The following is a 20,488-nucleotide window of genomic DNA, read 5'->3' as shown; positions in this document are numbered from 1 at the left end:
ATCCGAGCCTTTTATAATAACTATTTTTTTTTCAACCTAAACCAGTATATGAAACAAATTATCTTCTCTAATGAAGATAGCCAAAACATTTTGTATGGATCTTTAACGAAATGAAGGTTAAGCACAACATAGGCTATAGGATCTCGAAAATTGTGTAATATTATAATATACATTTATCATCAATATCATGCAAAATTACTATGCATTTAAGATTACATGAAATGATAAAAAAATCATGTTAACTAGTTCAGAGGATTTTACATGTCGTGGCTTAATAGCTTTCACAAGCAGTATGTTCGTCATTTTATGTGTTTCACAGCTAGGAGTATGTGTGTCGCTATTAAGACAAATGATTGAAATAATATTCTATATACTTAATTGTATCTTTTTCACATATGCAGTAAATAAATAAATAAATCTGTTCCAGAAAAAGAAAATGTACCAACGATTATTGGCGACAAACGGCATAGTTTTCAACGCCATAAATTGATTTCTTTTTCCTCTCACACTCTCTTGAGTACCTCGGAAACTGAGAATCCAAACTTATTGTCTTTAAAGATATGTCTTTAAACTTGTAGTCTATAAACTTCTTGTCTTGAACTTGATGTTAATCTGTCGACTAATATATGCAGGCCCGTCTCGTGGGCGGGGCGACCGGGACAATTCAGATTATGTTGGTAAACGTTTTTTAAAAAAATTTTTGTTAATTCAGATATTCTAATAATGATCAGGCCACGGCTAAGTAAAATTACCGCTAATGTAAAACATCGTCCAGGATTATTCAATGGGAACTCTCTCCTGCCCTCTGTGAGAAGAGTTTTATCCTGGAAAACTGACCAAAATCTGCTTTCTTATCCGTATAACAGTTTGGTACAAACTGAAGAAACTTAGGTGGAATTCAATAACATTTCTTTATTCCTAGCACGTACTTTCCAATCAATAACAGAATAAATATCTTTTTAGTAATTCAATTCTGTACTAACCTCATAGAACAACTGTGTTTATTAACCCTTTCAGTCACGTCGTCCTATAAATAGGACAGTGGATTTAAACCTGCTTTATTCTTTTATATTTTCGTTTCACATGCTATTTTTTTTATCCCGTTGTATATTTAAAAGGTCTTTGTTTTAGTATCGAGAAGTTGCGACAACAATTATACAAAATTGTAATTCTTGTCATGAATATTTAGAAGGCGGGTTTCATTAAACAACGAAGTTGAAGAAGTGCTCACCTAAAAACAGGTCGAGAGCTTTAAAACAAAAGAAAATTCGCAAATTTTATTTTTTTCCTGATAAAGTAGATACAAAATATATCAATTAATTAGTTTTGAGAACTTTATACTCTAATGGTTTCATTCAACGTGCTTTTAAAAAATCGTGCTAGATATAGGACAATGTGACTGTTACTACCCTGATCGGTTCGGAATCAGAACATGATTCACACGTGAATAAAGCATTGTGTACGCAGTTTGCTAAGCTTGATGCTACACGTTTGACGCGTTTTATCTTCGCTCGTTTAAAAATGGATGAAGAATACATCAGGTGTTGTGGAAAAGGTGAACCAGGAGTTAGAGCAAACAGAAAGAAACTCAGTTGTGATGAGATTCTGTCTTTGATCGAAAATGGCAATGTATCAGATTTAGAAGATTTATGTGACGAAGAAGGTGACGAGCTCCAGGATTTTAGAGATGATTCTCCAGGTGAAGGATCTGAATTGCTATTGGACGACAGTGAGTTGCCGCCTTTATTCGAAGAATTGGAATCAAATCCTGTTCGAGACAATGATCCGAGTTTCGATTTGCAGTCAAATAATTACCTTGCTTGTGTGAACGTAAATAGTAACCAATCTGTTAGCGAGAGTGTTACCATCCATACGTGCCTAACTGAAAAGGAATTTCAGAAACAGTATTTTTGTGACAAAGAACTAACCGCGAAAAAGGATATAACTTGGATTCAAGGATCCAGCTTTGAGACAACGCCTATGGAATCTTTTGTAAATATACCGTATGATATCGTGGAGTTACGAAATCCAACCCAAATTTTTGAAAGATATTTCACTGCAGATCTTCTTGAAAATATGGTTTATGCAACGAATATGTACGCAGTACAAAAAAGTTGCGAACTTTCTTTTCACGAATATTGATAATTGATGGATCTCATTCACTTTCGCCAGTATGTTGGAGAAGCTTTCATTCTATCTAAAAGACAGGATTGTAGGAAGAGGGGTAGGCCCTCGCACGAAGAAGTCATATCGGGTACCCAAAGAGAGTACCCGCTACTCGTCCAGTAGAAGACGTTCGTTTTGATGGCTTCAACCATTTTCCAGAGTACATTGAGCAGAAAAGCCAATCAAGATGTAAAAGACAGGGTTGCAAAGGTAAAACATACATTGTGTGTTCCAAGTGCAAAGTAGCGCTGTGCATAGCTAAAGGCAAAAACTGTTTCAGTTCTTTCCATACAAAGTAATGGAATAAAGAGGATTTCTAATTCATAATATGAATATGATATAAAGTTTTGTGCTTTAGTTTATGTTTAATTATATATTTGTAACGCATTACGGAATAAAAAAAGCATAATATGAGATACAAATCAACTTCATTCTCATTTGATACCATTCTGTAATATTAGATTTTACTGTTACTACTAGTCACGATGTCCTATATATGGGACTACCCGAGGTAATTGTAGTCACGATGTCCTATATATTTCACGGTCCGAATTTCGCAAACTACAAAGTAAAATTTAAAACTTTCGTGTATTTTATGTTTAATACGTCCAAATAACCTAATATAACAAGCTTATAATTTTCTTTACCATGTAACAAAAATTCTTGACTGAAAGGGTTAACTGTCAGGGATATAGCCATGGAGGGGGTTCAACAGTCCCCACCCCCGACTAAAATGGAAAAAAGACATTTTAATAAAATTCAAATTTAGGCTATCATATATTGACTTAAACTGAAAAGTTTTTTTTTAATGCATTACAAAGCAATTTTAAGGCTTAAGTTTTACAAAAAGTTTCGAAAGGTACTGCCGCACCTCGTGTAGTCTACTCGGGAAGGGGATGTATTCCCAGACACCCTCTTCCGGTGTTTCCAAATCGAAATCCTGGCTGCGTTCCTGCCAACTATTACAATGTCAACAACACAAATCGTTTCCGTGTCCAACAAACATCTACTTTTCAAAAATTATTTTCTATTTTTTTATATTTATGTAATAATACCTGTCCCATTGACAATTTAGTAAGTTAAAGCTAATAAAGACGTATTTACGCTCAACAATGACCCAGAGAAGTCTTAATTCATTGACCATAGTAGTTATTGAAAATGATGAAGCCAGAAAGTTACATTTCAAGGAGATATTGTTCATATTTGCTCACAGAAAAGACAGGAGAACGCCATTTAGTGTTTGAATAAAGTATGTACATGTCATTGTGCAGTTAATTTTGCTCACTTCTATTTTAATTTATTAGTATTTTTTATGTTATCATTAATATTTTCATGTTACCATTAAGAACTATTATAGTTCTTATTATCTTTTCACTACATGTTTTGGAGCAATGTATCGTTAACATCGTCTTGCAGAACAAACATTAACAAACTGTCCATTTTGATTTTGAACATAAATTATAATTGTAGGATTGAATTGAAGAAAATACATACAAATAATTTCAAATGTTTCCTGAAAAGGTTACTTTAATATTCTAACGCTATGATAAATTTACTGAAAAATTAATGTGTCAATCGCAAGGAAAGAAAAGTTTATTTTATACCTTATTTATTTATTTATTTTTAGCAAAAGTCAGAAAATAACAAAGTTTTTGTTATCACTTATACATTGGGTTTTAATATTTGTATTGTTATTTGTATATGCTATGCTATTACTATGTTGATGTATATCAAGTTCACAAAAAAACAAGAATAGCATTCGATTTCAATAATTCAAAATCTGTTTTCATCACTTTTGAAAAATGCATAATACTAACTTCTTTTATCTTAAATTATGATCTTACATTCCATATTTAAATCTAGGAGTACAGAATAAACTCTGGTTGTTTCTCATAACACACTGGAGAGGGGGAGCTTGGAATCTTCACCCCGGGCGTTTACAACCCACGCGACAGCCCTGGGTATATGACTAATATTTGGGCACATTTTTAGTTAAACAGAAATAATTTTAGGATATATCTAATTTACTACACTATACAGTGTGCCCGAATGAAAATATAACAATAAGAAATTTGAATAACTCGAGAACCAATAGTGACAGAATCGCCCGGTTTTGTTTTTCGGAAGAAGAAAAGAGTGGATTTTTTTTTTTTTTTTAATGCCCAGTAGACAATTTAACACAGCAGAACTTCGTGCATGTGCACTACTTGTGAACAAAATGACGTTGTTTACTGTTCCTCAGAAAGTGAAGTGCTGTTTCTGATTCACAGAATTCAAGTCCCCTGGAACCATACACAGAATATTTAGACAAGAATACGGACAGGAACTACCAGACCATCATTGCATTGTTAGATGGTACAAACAATTGCTGGAAACTGACTCTGCGTTGAGGAAGAAAGCCAGTGGATAAAAATCCGTGAACGAAGATGTGAAGACGGTTCGGAAACACTTTCAGCTAAGTCCACGCAAATCGATAAGGCGTACATAACTGCAGGCCCGTGCCGTGGAAAATCAGCGCCCGAGGCGAGAATATACGACGGCGCCCCCATACATATATTCCAAGTATTTTTTCCTTTCTTTTGCCCCTTTTTCTCCCGATTTTTTCGCCCCCTTACTTCAGCGCCCGGGGCCGTCGCCCCGCTCGCCCCCCTCACGGCACGGCCCTGCATAACTGCGAATTCCGCGTTCGATTGTAATTGATATCGTACGTACAAAATTATGTCTCGGACTCTACAAGCTTCAACTTATTCAAAAACTTCAGTTGAATGACAAGTCTTGTAGATAGGCATTTGTTGTTGAAATGTCGCACATTGATGTGGACAATTATTTCCTTAAAAGGACAGCTTTTTCCGACGAAGCAATCTTTCGTATGTCAGATAAGGTGCATAGACATAACTGCAGGATATGAGATGAGGAAAATCCACATTGGTTTGTGGAACATGAACGCAACAGCACAAAATTAAAAGTGTGGTGTGCAATGACTGAAAATCCTGTCAGAGGCTTTGAAGAGGATATAATTACAGAAGCAACGTAATTGGCAATGTAGGAAAATTATGCAGTACCTCGCATACCACATGGATATTTATGTTCCAACAAGAGGGGGCTCCTCCCCATTATGCCCGTTGCATCAGAGAATTTCTGGATAACCATTTCCAGAAGAATTCGATTGGAATGGGGAGGTCCCATTCAATGCCCCCCGAGAGCGCCCGACTTGATCCCGTGGATTTTTTCTTTGGAGGTACGTGAAGACTTTTGTGTACCAGACCCAAGTTCAAGACTTTGATGATCTAAGAAAGAATTATAGATACCTGTGAATCCATAACACTTCAAATATTAGGCAACACCAGGAGGGAGGTTGAATACCGCCGTGGCGTTTGCCGCCAAGCAACAAAACGGGCACGTAACACGTTGCAACACGTGGAACTGTATTGAGGTGAGTTGAGTGATTTTTTGTTGTTGATGTTTTATTGTGCAGGATATAAAATTCTATTATTTCCTTTTTAATGACAAAAAAAAAAAAAAAAAACTGGACGATTCTCTCTCTATTGATTCTGGAGTTATTCAAATTTCTTAATGGAATATTTTCATCCGGACACACTATATATTGTCGTGTTGCTAGGGCCATAATGGAGAAACGTAATGAGGGTACATTTCAATATTATACCCTATACAGTATAAATTTTTTGCTTCATAAATAAATTAATTTTTCTCCATTTTGATCGAAAACTACTCATGGGCTTTTACTCTGACACACATCACGTTGTTTAGCTGTATAAGATCAATAACTTGTTACACGTTTCCTCTTTGGACATTTTTTTTTCATTAAACGCTACTTAAGATTATATTATTTATCAATTTGCGATTCCACGTTTGTTTGTTAATGAATCATTTATGTTTGTTGGCGTAGATAGCTCTAAAACTTTGTTGTAAAAAAAAAAAAAAAAAAAAGTTTAAATTGCTTTTCGTGTTTCTAAACGCATATTAGTTAATAAGTTTGCACTAAAATCCCAATATTTAAAGAGTAAATTGATACTCAAAGAATTAAGTTTAAATTTTAAAGCAGGTGTTTGGTGTATATGAACAACGCACCCTCCTAATTTACTCAGTTACTGTCATTTAAAATCTTTTGTAACGTTTGAAGGCGCGTTTGGATTATAATCAGGGACAGTGTGGCTTACTTATTTTCGTCTGCACTTTATAACGAATAACTACAATTATCCGAGCCCCTGTCACTATCAATTTCTCAGACGTAAACTGTATGTATTATTCATATATATATAAAAAAAAGGTATTGAAATTCGTTTTTAAGTCAACGTTAAAATATACATTTCCTTGCTGTTGACCAAAGATCATTAATACAAATCCATAAAGTTAAAATTTACGTTTCATTTTAGAATTTAATATTTGAATAATTCTCGTAAATCGACATTTAGCCAATTTCAGAGATATTGTATCTCTATTCTTACATTCCAAGTAAATCTTAAGAATTCATTTGTATTTTAGAAATTGTAACTATATTTTTCAGTGAAAAGCAGATAATGTTAATATTAGACTTAACCATTTTACGAGGGTCATTTCATAAATAACGCACACTTTTTTTTTTCGTGACTTACACGTTTATTGTTTGGAGAGGATCTCTTTACAGACTTTCAGTATAATTTCTCCGCTTGGGAATGACGGAATTCCAACGTCCGGGTAGCTTCTATATTCTATACGTTCTTTCAGATTTTTTGAACAGATTGTAGTCTGATGAACTCCTGTCCGGATTGTAAGGAGTATGAAGTAACGCTTCCCAACCGTATTTGCTAAGCTTGTCACGCATAGCATTAGCGGTGTATGGTCGAGTGTTGTGAAGAATCAGTAGACCCGCACTGAATAGCTGCGGTCGGATCTTGTGCAATTTTAGCAGGAGTTCATAATAATACACTGCTGTGACACTTCTTCCACATGAAACTCTGTCCGTTATGATGATGTCTTGGTGATTGTACGCAAAAATCATCATTTGTTTAAGCTTCGGAGACACGTTTATGGTCTTGAAAAGATGGTGCTGTCCACTCATTAGATTGTGATTTCAAGTATTACAGATGAATCTTTGTAATATCGGAAAGTTCCCACGTGTAAAACGGCAATCTTGTTCAAGTGCATCTCCCACTTCTTGCATCGGTTGATGATTTTGGCCTTCGTGGTCTTACATCATCTTTTATGCTCACCCGACCACTACGGAAACGAGTACCCAAAGAGAAACTTACTATCGTCCACTGTTGTCTCACCACAAACTTCACGTAAGGCACTGTGAATTTCTGTGGGGATTTTTGCAACATAAAGTTTCAATCTTTATGTACGACCTCTGATCTTCAATAGACATGTTATCCGAGACACTTGTCATCTACATTTCAAACACTTGTCATAGCCACACTGTGTTCACTAGAGAGCGCATAAGCACACCCTACTGCCTCAAGACCTGTTTCAACTGACAAAATGTTTACATCGATTTCTTCATCCACTCCACAGTGTTGCCATATTATGCATTATTTATGAAATGACTCTCGTATTATTGATCAAAGGTGATTTTATAGATTTTCTTTATTTCACGACCTAACTTTTTTTTTTTTAGACAATTGTCCCAATTATCCAGATTTCTGTAGCTATCCAGATTGCGTCCAGAACATATTAGTCAGAGAGAGAGAGAAAGCTAATCAATATTGTTTCCTTTATATTTCAGTACGTAGTTTTGTTTGCCTTGATTGCCGGCGTTATTGCTGAAGACGCTGACGATAAGAAGGAGAAGCGAGGTACTTTTGGATTAGGCTATGGTCTTGGCTATCCTGGTGCTTTAGGATATGGAGGTCTTGGCTACGCAGCTCCTGCCTTGGGCTACGCTGGAGCAGCCCATGTCCCAGCAGTTGCTGCACATGGAATTCCAGTTGGTGCAGCTTACCATGCAGCTGCAGCACCAATTGCCACATCCGTCCATCCACCAACCATCCCTAGAGTAGCTGCCGCCTATGGTGTTCATCCATTTGGAGCTTATGGTCTTGGCTATGGAGCTCATGGTCTTGGGTACGGAGCTCATGGTCTTGGCTACGGAGCTGCGGCCATTGCTGCACCTGCAAGGTTGGGTTATGCCGGATATGCTGCTCATGGTTTGGGATACGGATATTATGGCTAAGACGTCACCTCAAATAAAATACAAATTCATCATAACGTAAGTAGTCCAGGGACATTAGTTAATAGCAAAACACAGTGGTAAAGATAAGCATAATACTTATGATGATAATACTGCTGGCTTATTCCATAAAGAACGTTAACATGTTTTAAGGCTAGCGATTGGAAGACCTGTCCGTTGCGAGTTCGAATCCCGCTCAGAGCATGAGTTTTATGCATTCTTGTTACACTCTTTATATCATTATCAGGGTGCATTTCTCGCCGCTTCCTTTGACCTAAAGGTCATACATTCACATGACATTGAAACTCACAATTATAATACAGCACAAAGCTTTTACTTGAAGGTCCCACGCTTTACTACGAGAAGTATTTCGAAAGTAATTTTAACTTGGATGTTCAAAGTCACTATGCTACTACTGTTTACAAAAAAAAAATCCTATAACTCTAAAAAAATTAATTGTGAAATATTTTAAATTAAATTGTTAATAACAGTTTTAGATTATTACTAGTATATATCATTAACCATAGTGTATTCTATTTTCTTACTAGTGTGATAGTGAAGCCTTTGATATAAATATATTTTAGTATGAGATTCACATTAGTAAGTTACTTGTCTTTGAGCTTGTTTTTGTTGGCCATAAATATCAGATATTTTTAGTGCCATAGAAGTTAGTTTTTTGTCGATTTTCTCAAAAATTACACATGAAAATTTAGCTTCATATATGTCAGTTTTTTTCGGTTTGATTAGATCTATTGATAGATATGTGTTTCATATTTGAAGAACTCTTTTTATGCTAATACAGGGTGGCCCAAAAGTAGGTATACAGCCCGGTACTGATCAACTCATTGCTTTATATACCATTTCTTATTGTTATCCATCAGGTAGATTTAGTTTCTTTATTATTTGTTCTTAAAGCGTTTTTACTTATATCTTAAGCTCGGAACAGCCGTGGCAAATAAACCCATTAACTAGAATGTAATATTTGATCAATGCAGGAGGGTATACATACTTTTGGGCCATCCTCTACTTTGCATAATTTATAAATATTTAATAGATAATAAAATGAAATAACTTTCAAAATTACAATGTTGTTAATTGTTATTGTGTTATTAATTAAGTTTTAGATAATGACGTAGGAAAGATTGAAAAGGAAATGAGGATGAAGTTTTTACTAATCTGGAGTACATAATGAATTAATAATATCTTTGAAATAAATAAAACTACATTATTATTACTCTACGGAATGTAATCAATGAAGTTTGTTTCTTTTATTCGCAGATGAAATGTTCCAAAGGGTGTTTCCATCATTCATCTTGTTCACTTACGCTCTCATCATGGAATTTTACATATAAAATCATTTTTTTTTTTATTGTTTGGAAAGTAACTGAGTGAATGTGGATGTTTCATGTCACTGTGCTTCAGTATGTATAAACACAACATTGATTTATCTAATAAAGACAACACAATATTTCATATATAACATGATAGAAAATGGCAAATTTTTATCTGTACTTCTCCTAGTACCTATAATGCTGTATTATCTTCTGTACAAAAAGAAAAAAACTGTGAGATTAGACTATTAAGGATTTTGATTTACCAAAATTCATTTATAGACAGGGAGCCGTAATGCGTACAATTACCCCAGCAATGTTGCAGCGTGAGTTCAAGTGCAACGCGGAGAAACGAAAACTTTGCTTGGATACGGAGGGCAGTCACGTCGAACGGCTGTGATTTCTTTTTTTGTTTTCATTTACTTTGTCTTCTTTTATATAAACGCTTCATTTGAATTTAAGGGCTTGATCCCAAAAATAGTTAGAGACTTTTCGGGTACCCTGTATTTACCCAGTCTGTCTATATGTCTAATCACCCGGGAGACACAAAATCTCAAAAAACTACTCAATGGATCACCATCGGTTTTGACTAAGATGTAGGGAGTCAAAAGCTACGTATCGAGTTCGGTGATAAAGGTAATATTCCCTCTGGAAGTGATTTATTCAATATTCCTCCATTATAAAATGCTAATATTTAACCTTTTCCGGTTTGATCAGTATAGAGCAGAAAATATAATAGAGAAGAGGGTATTTTCCTGTAAACGTTTAGGGGTACCAAGAACATATTTTATCTCCTCTTTACTAAAACCGGAAATGATAGAAATCCACTTCAACTTCCGGTTCAAATATTGATTTACATACAATAAACCGACAAGAGATAACGAGAAACGGCTTTTTGAGAATGGATTGAATGTTCTAAGAATACATATAATTTTCTCTTTAACCCTCTATTGAAACCGAAACTGAAAAAATAGAACCAATTCACATTTAATGTTGAACAATATAGAGTAAAAAAACGGTAATACATAACGAAAAGCAGTTTTCTGCAATCAATTAAGCATTTCAAAAATACATTCGATCTCCACCCTAATCTCTCAACTAAAACCGGTTGCGAAAATATTATGCCAAATAAACCAATCTCTTTCACGTGGTATACATGTGACACTGCTACTTTTTTTAAAAAAAATAAACGTTCAACACTTCTAGATATTAAAACCAGTAAGGAAAATTTACAAGACAGAAATCAACAAGAACGATAATGAAAAAGGAAGTGGAAGGAAAGCAACGAGAGCTTATGCTCTACGGTATCATCCTGGAAAGCTCGCCTAGTGGAACTGAGGAAACCCTAGGAAAACAAACATCATTCGCCTTAATGGGCGAGTGGATAACGCATAACGCGCGTGCTCTTTGGGACCCGATTTGGGCCTACACCAGGAACATAAAGCGTGGAATGTCGATAATTAGAAGAGGGGTAATACAGTCAGATAAGACATAGTTCTACTTGTTTCTAACAACAGACTAGGTTATATATAGCGGGTGATAGGGCCGTATTAACATGTATACCCACTGCCCCAGGGCATTACACAATGCCTACCCCTCAATTAGATGATGTTACCGGGCGTGTAGGTAGCTCACAATATTTCATTTTGATTTCGTCTTACACAATCTGGGTTGTCCAGAAGGAGATTTATTTCACCGCTCTTTCCTCTGACACAGGATGTTAGATTTGAGTAAACATATTTATGTAGAAAGAGCGTGTAGAGAGAATTTGTAGTATGAAAAATGTAGATATCATTTAATAATATCGTGTCAGATATATACCTGACTGTAATACATTGTGGAAATTCCAGAAATGAAGTGTGAATAAAATAATCGGAGAAAAATTTCCACCTCCCAAAACTTGCCACCCCGAGCAATGGCCCATGGTGGTTCATGAGTAAATACAGCTCTGGCGAGTAAGTACCCTACCTAATACATGAATGCCCCGGACCTTTTACTCTATAGTGTTAAACATGTCAGTGGCTCTTTGCTGATGTGGGCTGGAATTTTATGGTATTGCATGAGAAAATGTTCCTGTTCTCAATGATTATGTTAAGGAGATGATAGAAGGTGACGGTGGGCATTTTGTGATTAAAATGTTCCCTAACAACAAAGCAGTCTCCTAAGATCATAATACAGTACGCACACACACAAACACACACGCAGACAAACTGTTTAGGTAGGTATTGTTTAAGGAATATCAGCATGAGCTTTGAAACTTCCGCTAGCCCGTTCAATTTACCGACTTGAACATTAATTTGTGTTAATATCCTTTATCAGTAACGAGGCGATGTGACCTACAATTTAAAGTAACATCTGAGCAAATGTTGTTAAATGTTCAGAAACAATAACATTTTCTCGCCTTACAAGTTGTCTAGATGTCTCATCTTGTCTCGATTCTTGGAAAGCTTTTGTCGATTCCTCTCGTCTTGTTTGGAAATTTATATAATTACAAAATTTATGCCGTGGTATTTCCTTCTTAATATCATCTAGAAGTGATCAGAATTCTTTCGCGTCCACACGATAGGTGCACGAAGGTTGTGAAATTACAAGATTTAAACCAGGCATGTGCAAGTTGGAAAAGAGAGTGGGTCATTAGAAAGGCCTTGCTAGTGTCGGGGGCCGTACGAAAAAAAAATATATATAATTTTTTTACAAGTATTGAAGAGCCAAAATACAGAAACTTGTTCATTGTACAATAAAACCACAGGAACAGGAAAACTACTATATCGGTAAACAAAACATTTATTTACTAAAGAAACGCACACAAATCTATTTACTTACTATTTTAGTGGGAAACTTGATCTTTTATGTTTTGAATTAGTCTCTGATTATACGGTGGTAAATTCGATGTTCCAACGCGAGGGATATTTTTAAGATGGCCATCTGTTATTCAGGAAAGAAAGTTCAATTCAGGTTAAGAGTTTACATAAGAAATGCATTAGCAATAAGGGATGAGGCAGGTCCGATAAAAAGTTACAGTGGGCCGCATGCGGCCCGCGAGCCGGCTGTTGCACATGGCTGATTTAAACTATATTTATTATTGGAGTATATTCTGTAATGGCTTGCGTATGTTTGAAAGTTGATAATTGTTCTAGATTGTGTTCATAGAGTAACTTTATCAATAGGTTTATACTATGTATTATGTAACGCAAAATAGTCTTTAAGAACTAAGGCTTGGGTGAACTAGTGTTGTCCACGAAACTCGTGAAATTTCTAATCTTGTCTCAAATTTGAAAAGGTTCTATACTAGACTCGATTTCCGAGACGAGACCAAAAATTTCCAGTACCGTAGCTCGTACTGGAAAGGCTCACACGCTGGCCGCTAGATCAGCAATGATGATCCCGTTTCATATAGCCTCGTGATGTAAACCGATGTTAAACTCTAATTAGCCACGCAAATCGGAAACACATCTTGTTAGTCAGGATTGCGATCTTTTGGATTCCAACTCAGGAGTCACAGGGTACGAAACATGAAGGCTAACCATTAGACCATATATAGGGTTTATAGTCTCCTGTTGAGCCTCACATAATCAGATGGTAAATAACGAATGAGTCATACGACAGGTGTTGATAAGAATTGTCTTAAAATTTACGTTAAAAATGGAAACCGGATGTTGAAAATACATTTGTACAATCAAATAATACGATAAATTTACCTTTAAACTATAATTCCAGGGTTATTCTTTATTCAGATTACAGATGTAGCATTTGCATAATTGTATAAGCACGAACATCAGCATCATTATATTAGGAACAATCAATAAAAAATAATAATATACTTATGATCAAATATATTACAATCGTCGCTTACATTTCCAAAAATCACTATGCGTAAATTTATGATCACCTACAAATTTAGTAGCCTTATTTCTCGATATCTCTTTTAAAGTTTTTCGTGTAAGATTCAAAATGGATAGTTGCTCACTTAAGAGTTTTGACACCTTCCCTTGGTTACACGTTAATAGAACACAGTAGAACAACATAATTAACTGAATTTTATCAATTGGTGTGCCTGGATTCGGATATTACGTGAAAAGTTCTGGCTATAAGCACTAATTCGAGTTTATCAGCAGCTTTTTTTTTTTTTTTTAACACTTGTTAGCCGTATTTGTAACTAACATTTAAGACGTAAGAATTCTATAAATTCATATCAGAAAAGTAAATAAACATCTCTGTTTTGAGTCTGGCATTCCTGCGCTCCAACCGTGGAGAATATGAGAATTAAATCAATCAAAAGTGTAGTGAAGGGTAAGGAGAAAAGCCTAATCTGAATAAGACATTGAAGAGGGGAACATATAACATTTTCTTCCTGATCCTTAAAATATTATTAAGCCACTATGAATAAATCAAGTACTTACTTTTCACGCAATGCATCGTTTATTCCAAATATTTAACTTGGAACAACTTAAAACAGTATAACACGTCTATATCAGAAGAATCAACAAGTAATTCCTTGTCATGGATACCAAAAACATTCCATTAGCTATATTACCAAAATATTTACATCTTCTTTTTCTTCTATCGGAATAGCAGGCTAGTGCATATAAAAATCAAGTATCGCCCTCCCCAAAAAAATACAAGCTTATTACAAGAAAATGATACAACGAAAGGCCCACATTTCGTTATGTATGGCGCAATGAACATACGGACTTTTCTTTTATTTGGGCTACCAATTAAAAAAAGAATCCTGGACCGTTAACTTTTACATGTTAATCATTCGAGTTTTCGAATGCACCTCGTATACTTGAAACTTACAATTCATATAAATATACATATATATCATATTTAATTTTATAACAATATTATTATCATATTTATTTTAAATTTTATCATCTTCATTTATTTATACGTTGGAACGACGATAAGGCACATTCGAAATTTGATTTTAAGTCCTTTTTTCGGATGCTTGTTACAAGTTAATAATTATTTACTTGGGCATAATGAAAAAGGTTTTGAAAAGGATGCATGTAATATTCATATAGTTGTTCTTTGAACGTAAAAGGATCGGATATAAGGTACAGTTAAACAAAATAGAGATTAAGATTGAAATATCGATAATAATCAGAACATAACATAATAATTAACTTAACGCCCAATGTCATCTGCAGGTGACACTACTTCAAAGGCATCTTCTTCCTTGTACTATACGTCGACTTCGAAACTTTTTTGTGTGGTGATGCAACGTACATAGGTAAGTAGCTGGTGCTACTGTGGTTCACTAGAACTCTCCGGTGGACAATTCGTGAACAAAAAGACGCCTTTAAAGTAGTGTCCCGTGTAGGGGATGCTGGGCGTTGACGGGTTAAAATCATAAAAGTACGAATTGTTCCATTCGTCGATTCATTAAATTATCTTTGTAGAATTCAAATAAGGTACGAATAACAAATGAAATCATAACGATATTTCAAGTGAAATAAAGCAAAAAATCAATTGAGTACGGTTTTCTCGGACGTCGTAACTTTAGCTTAAGTTACACGACCAACGAATTCATTCAAGTTACATTGAAAGTCATAAACAGGAATACAGTATTACGCGTTATTTACTTCTACAGTTCTTCGTTTCTTACTTTGAGAATTTTCGCCATCTATGGGATTTCTACGAAGTCCACTTCGAACGAAATTAGATCTAATGCTCACATGCTTCTTAGGTGTACGTAATCGTACTACACTAGGATTAGGTTCAGTTACATGATCACTATTATTGTTACTACTAAGGTTAGGTTCGGTTATCTTACCGGTAAAATTAAGTTCAGTTCTCATTCGTTTTACTGGTGGCGAGATGTCGTGTCTGTACCTATTATTTCCATAATATTCACGGTAATGTGTCCTGTCACGGTTTCTGTTTCTTCTGTACTTAGGTTTGGTTACATTACCGGTACATGTGAATTTAACATCATCTTGTACATTGAGATCAAACTTTAATCTCACATGAATGTATCGAATTTGGTTTTGATTAAGGTTAGTTTGGTTCAGGTTAGTACTGTATTGCACAATTGATGGATTTTCAAAATTTTGCAATGTCAAACTTAAATGATTGAAATCAAAGCACTGCATGACGCTCTGTGAAAGCATCATTGGATTGTTTACTAACATCATTTTGGTCTTTTCATTGAATGAACAATTCAACAGATTCAACTCAATCGGTCAATCACTACAAACTGTGAAAGGCACACCTTTCCCAAGTGCAATTTGATAATAATATGCAATTTTGTTATTTTTTTTATATGCAAATCTTACCTATTTGCATATTGATATTTTGATTTTGCATTTAACGTATTGATATTTCTTTTATTGGATATATAACTAAATAGATGAATTTCCAAATGCTCTTGGAATTGCCGCACTTGTAAATATATTACCCTTACGCGCCCTCATTCATTTAAAGTAAATGTACAATTTCATCTCATAAAGTAATTACTTTGGCATCTAGAAGGACTGTTGTGCTTCTCACTTGAGAGTGAACGATGCCACCCAGCCGAAAAAGAATTCAACCTAATAATCACTTTCAAGTGATAACAGGTGTATTTAGATGTGCTATGTTAGTCTATATAAGTATTTTCACATGTTTTCTATAATATTTTTATTTTTTAATCATATAACTAAATATAATCGAAAATTCAGTGCCTAGTTCAAATTTAAAAAAATAACCGGACGTCTCTACAAACAATGAAAAAAACTGCTTTTCAGATAGATAGAAGTGAGTATATATATATCAATTAGTATAGAGCTTTTGTATGTGAAGTGACATTATAATAACGCAAGGAAGAAAAGCCTGAAGTTTTCCACAAGATTCTTTTTAAGAAAGCGTGAAAGAAACCAACAGACAGACAGCGTCCCTTTCCGAAATAGGATATCTGGAATGGAGTCGCGGGGGAGAGAGCGACAGTTTTGAAAGAAATGCTGGAGGGAGAAACGAGGGTCAGTTGGTGTGTTTTTGTTTGAAGTGTGAAGAGGGAGGTCTCCTCACAGACAAAACTGACCAGGAGACTATGGTGAAAATTAACGGACAATGCAACTTCTGAAAACTGGTGCTAATGCCTGTGTTCTCAGTGGCAAAGTTTGTGCTGTTATATATATAAACTGAATATTTCAGGACATGAAAAAGAGTAATTAGTCAAAGAACAGTGTTATTAATAGCAGCGCATCAGTTAGTACTTCTCCGAAAACTGGACTCATCGGAAACTTATAAATTATATCTAAATGAAATAAAAAGTCTAACATGTGTGATAAAATCGAAAATAAGTGTGTTTAGCTGGACAAATACTCTACTCCATAAACTCTCAGGTTATAGGAACTTCCATTTATATTTCTTAAGGACACTGGAAGAAGGATGAAGAAGGACATTTCACTTTATAGTGCGCACGAACAGTAAAAAAAAACATTTTTTTGTTTTTTTGTGTGATCACAAGTGAATAATTAACATTAGTTTCCAGATAGAAGACGTTTGTAGGGCATTTCTAAATCATATTGGTTTATAAACAAGAATAAAAGTGATTTTGTAGTCATTCACAGGAAAGAGGATTACTATTATTATTATTATTATTTCTTTTTCTTGAATCCTTTTTCATCGGGCTGTGTGGTAAGTACAGATTTTTATCCTGTATTGTCTCTCTTTCAGGATGGGAGGTGTGATTTCCTTCCGGAATCAAAGTAATTAATACTATAAATTTGTCTGATGGTGGAAGACATCCATATATACAGTGGGCAGTAGTAAGCCATGTATTTGGAAGGAGTCACTGACGGGGCAAGTGACCATAAAAAAAAAAGAACCCACTAGTTCGCAAGCTAGGGAATGTGAATATATACAACTATTTTAAATATTGATATATTCTATCAACATTTTCTAGTTATTAATATCACTTACATTTGATATGTAATTTTTATTTCATTTATTATTTCAGAATATTTTTTTTTGGTAAAAAAAATCGCATTCCCTAAACACAGTTCATTTTGGCACTTCCCTCAAATAATGTGGGGTTGTGTAAGCTTGCGTTACACAAAAATTTTGGCGCCCTAAGCGTGAAGCTAGCAAAAATCCATCAGACATTGTTTTGGCATAAGTTTTCGGGATTATGAATATCGTTCCAAATTCAATTCCAAGAGCATGAGAAATTATTCTAGTATGTTTTGATGGTTTGCATTATTCTAAATTGTTGTAGTGTATTTTTATTCTTTTGTTTATTGAAAAATGTTGTATTGTTCTGAATGTTTGCCTGTGTTTAGTGGAAATTGTTGCATTTATGTCATGTGTCTAAGCTATTGAACTCAAGTAGAGTTTAAGGGGGGAGAGAAAAAGTTTTACAAGAACATATTTAAAAAAAACGTTTGCTTTTAGAGTATTAGAGTTTAGCTAACTAGCTTAGATCTGCTCTATGGTAACAACTAGGTTACAGGTGAAGAAAATGGAGGGAAAAGTAGCAAATTTAGACGACTCGCAGCATGTCAGTCCCGAGGGGGGAGAAGATTTAGAAAACGCAACTAATGCGGAAAGTATGTTTAGCAATGATAGCATTGCAGGAAATAGTGAAAAAGAAACGGGAAATACGGAGTCAGGATCGGAAGAATCGAATACCGCCACCATGAATCAGATATTAGGCCTATTGCTTGAAATGAAAAATTCATTGGTAAAAGTAGAAGCTCAGTTGCAAACGACTAGTACAGATTTAGAGAGTAAGTTGCGTGACTCCAACAAAAATTTGGAAAATAAATTACAGGAATCCTTAGAGAGTACTACCCGACAATTACATGCTGAGCTAAGAAATTCATTGAATGACGTGCATGAGAGATTAGAGTTATCCAATTGCGAGTTAAAAACCTCATTGGAAAATTCAATTAAAGAAATTAGGTCAGAAATAAATAGTAAGCTAGGCAATCTTGAAGAGCGGACAACCGATTTACAGACCAGGCTAGAGCGTTCACGAATCGAATTTGATCACCGAGTAGACCAGCTTACCATTGGTCAGGACGAGTTACGCGATGAGCTCAGAAATGAAATTCTGAATGCCCAGGCAACAGTATCAGAACAATTAGGAGAAAAGATAAATGATATGGAAGAGGGTATGAATAATAGAATGAGAGATATTGTTTCCAAGACGCAAGACTCGGTAGATGCACTGTATACTAACGTCAATAATACTATGTCGAAATTTCAGGAAACACTTCGTAAGGAAACTGAAGTTTTAATTGCTACAAAGCTTGGTCCGGGTACGAGCAGTTCCGTGTCACAACCTGTGACATCACCGTCACCGAGAAATGAGCCAGTTCCGTCAAGCTCTAGAACTGTGCCTGAAAATGTATTTCCTTCACTTGTAACTCCGCCACCAGCATCACCGGTCACACAGACTGACAGCAATCTAGTCCAACTTACATCAGTCATGTCCTCGTTTATGCACAGAGACTTAAGTTTACCTGTATACAAAGGCCTGGAAGATGAAGCTCAAACTTATGGGTTTCTGATTGACTTGGATAATTATTTTGAGTTAACAGGCGTAGCTCCAGAATTACGTTTGTCTTTTATACCAAGGACTCTGAAGGGCTCTGCATTGTGTTGGTTTAAGGTAATGCAGAACAAAATAACCACATATGAAAAGTTTATTACCCAATTCAAATCTACGTACTTGAATCATGAGAGGCTGGCAACACTGAGGGCAAATATACTTACCAGCCATTATGATCCAAAAGTCAACAAGCAGCAACCCTCTGATTACTTGTTGACTCTATTACATCAAAATTCTGTGCTGGATCCTCCAATGGATGAAGAAACTTTACTGAAGGTTCTTCCAAGACAATTACCTCAGTGGATGTTTCGTATAGTGGTGGCAGCTAAACCAAAAAGTATATCTGAGATGCTTGCTGTAGTAAACGAAATCCAAACTAGCTATCGAGAACGTGACAGCTACCAGTCAAAGAAGAGTCTAAATATGATGCAAGTAACTCGTGAGAACCGAAATCAAAAGAAACCACATCGGTATGAAAGAAATGATAGACACAATCAGAGACCCTACACTCGAAACAGCAATAGGAGACTAGAACGAAATGAAACACATACGCAAAATTCTGAGGCCAGTACCAGTAACCGTGGACGTACTGTAAGAAACCATAATATTAGTAGCAATCACAATGGACATTCCAATAGAAATTCTCAGCGCGGTTCGAGAGGAAATCAGCGTATAAATAGGTTTAGGGGTCAAAATAATAGAGGAGACTACAGCGATGAAGAACAGATTCAGTTACTCGAAACATATGACTCACAGGGTGAGTCTCAGGCAGGTCAAGTGTATGGAAATAGCGGAAATTCCAGCAGTAGCTCTTCCAACAACCAGTGAGGAAGAAGAGCACACGCTTGGGAACAGCAGGATACGGATGTACAGAGTATTTCACATAATGTCCAGCTGGCAAACTACTCATCCCAGGGTGTGCTAGAAAAAACAAATGAGGGTGTCAATAGTTACGAAACGTCTATAAAAGAGGTAGAGTCCACGTTAGATGAAAGTTGTATAAAATGTAATATGTGTGAACAAATAAAGAACAAGAGACATTTTGAATCATCATGTAGCTCGGAACAAAATAATCTTCATTTAATATTAAGAAGTGGAAAGAGAGTCCCCTTGAATAAAGAAACTTTTGACCATGTTAATGGAATTTTCGACCAACTTTTAGATACAAGAGATGAACCAGTAGCAAGAAATAACATTATAACTTTGCCAGAAATTAACGTGTTAATCTTTGCTCACTCAGTTAATGCACTATTGGATTCTGGGTCTTCGATTTCAGCTATCAGTGAG

The 20,488-nt window shown here is 35.3% G+C and overlaps 1 protein-coding gene across 1 annotated transcript in view; it reads left to right on the top strand.

Annotated features, from left to right (window-relative positions):
* The window catches only part of LOC145694106 (uncharacterized), a 37,161-nt gene extending 27,316 nt beyond the window's left edge, over positions 1–9,845 (top strand). The window contains exons 2-3 of the mRNA XM_081770224.1: positions 7,889–8,371; positions 9,611–9,845. Of these exons, the coding sequence (XP_081626350.1) occupies positions 7,889–8,335 (447 nt within the window). The 3' untranslated portion in view covers positions 8,336–8,371; positions 9,611–9,845. The remainder of the gene's footprint in view (positions 1–7,888; positions 8,372–9,610) is intronic.
* The last annotated feature ends 10,643 nt before the right edge of the window (positions 9,846–20,488 follow it).

This window comes from Thermobia domestica, chromosome 9, assembly GCF_964235325.1.
Source record: "Thermobia domestica chromosome 9, izTheDome1.hap1.1, whole genome shotgun sequence".
Classification (NCBI taxonomy): Eukaryota; Metazoa; Arthropoda; class Insecta; order Zygentoma; family Lepismatidae; genus Thermobia; species Thermobia domestica.
Note: the sequence above shows the minus strand (reverse complement) of the source record. Positions and strands in the feature narration are given on the sequence as shown.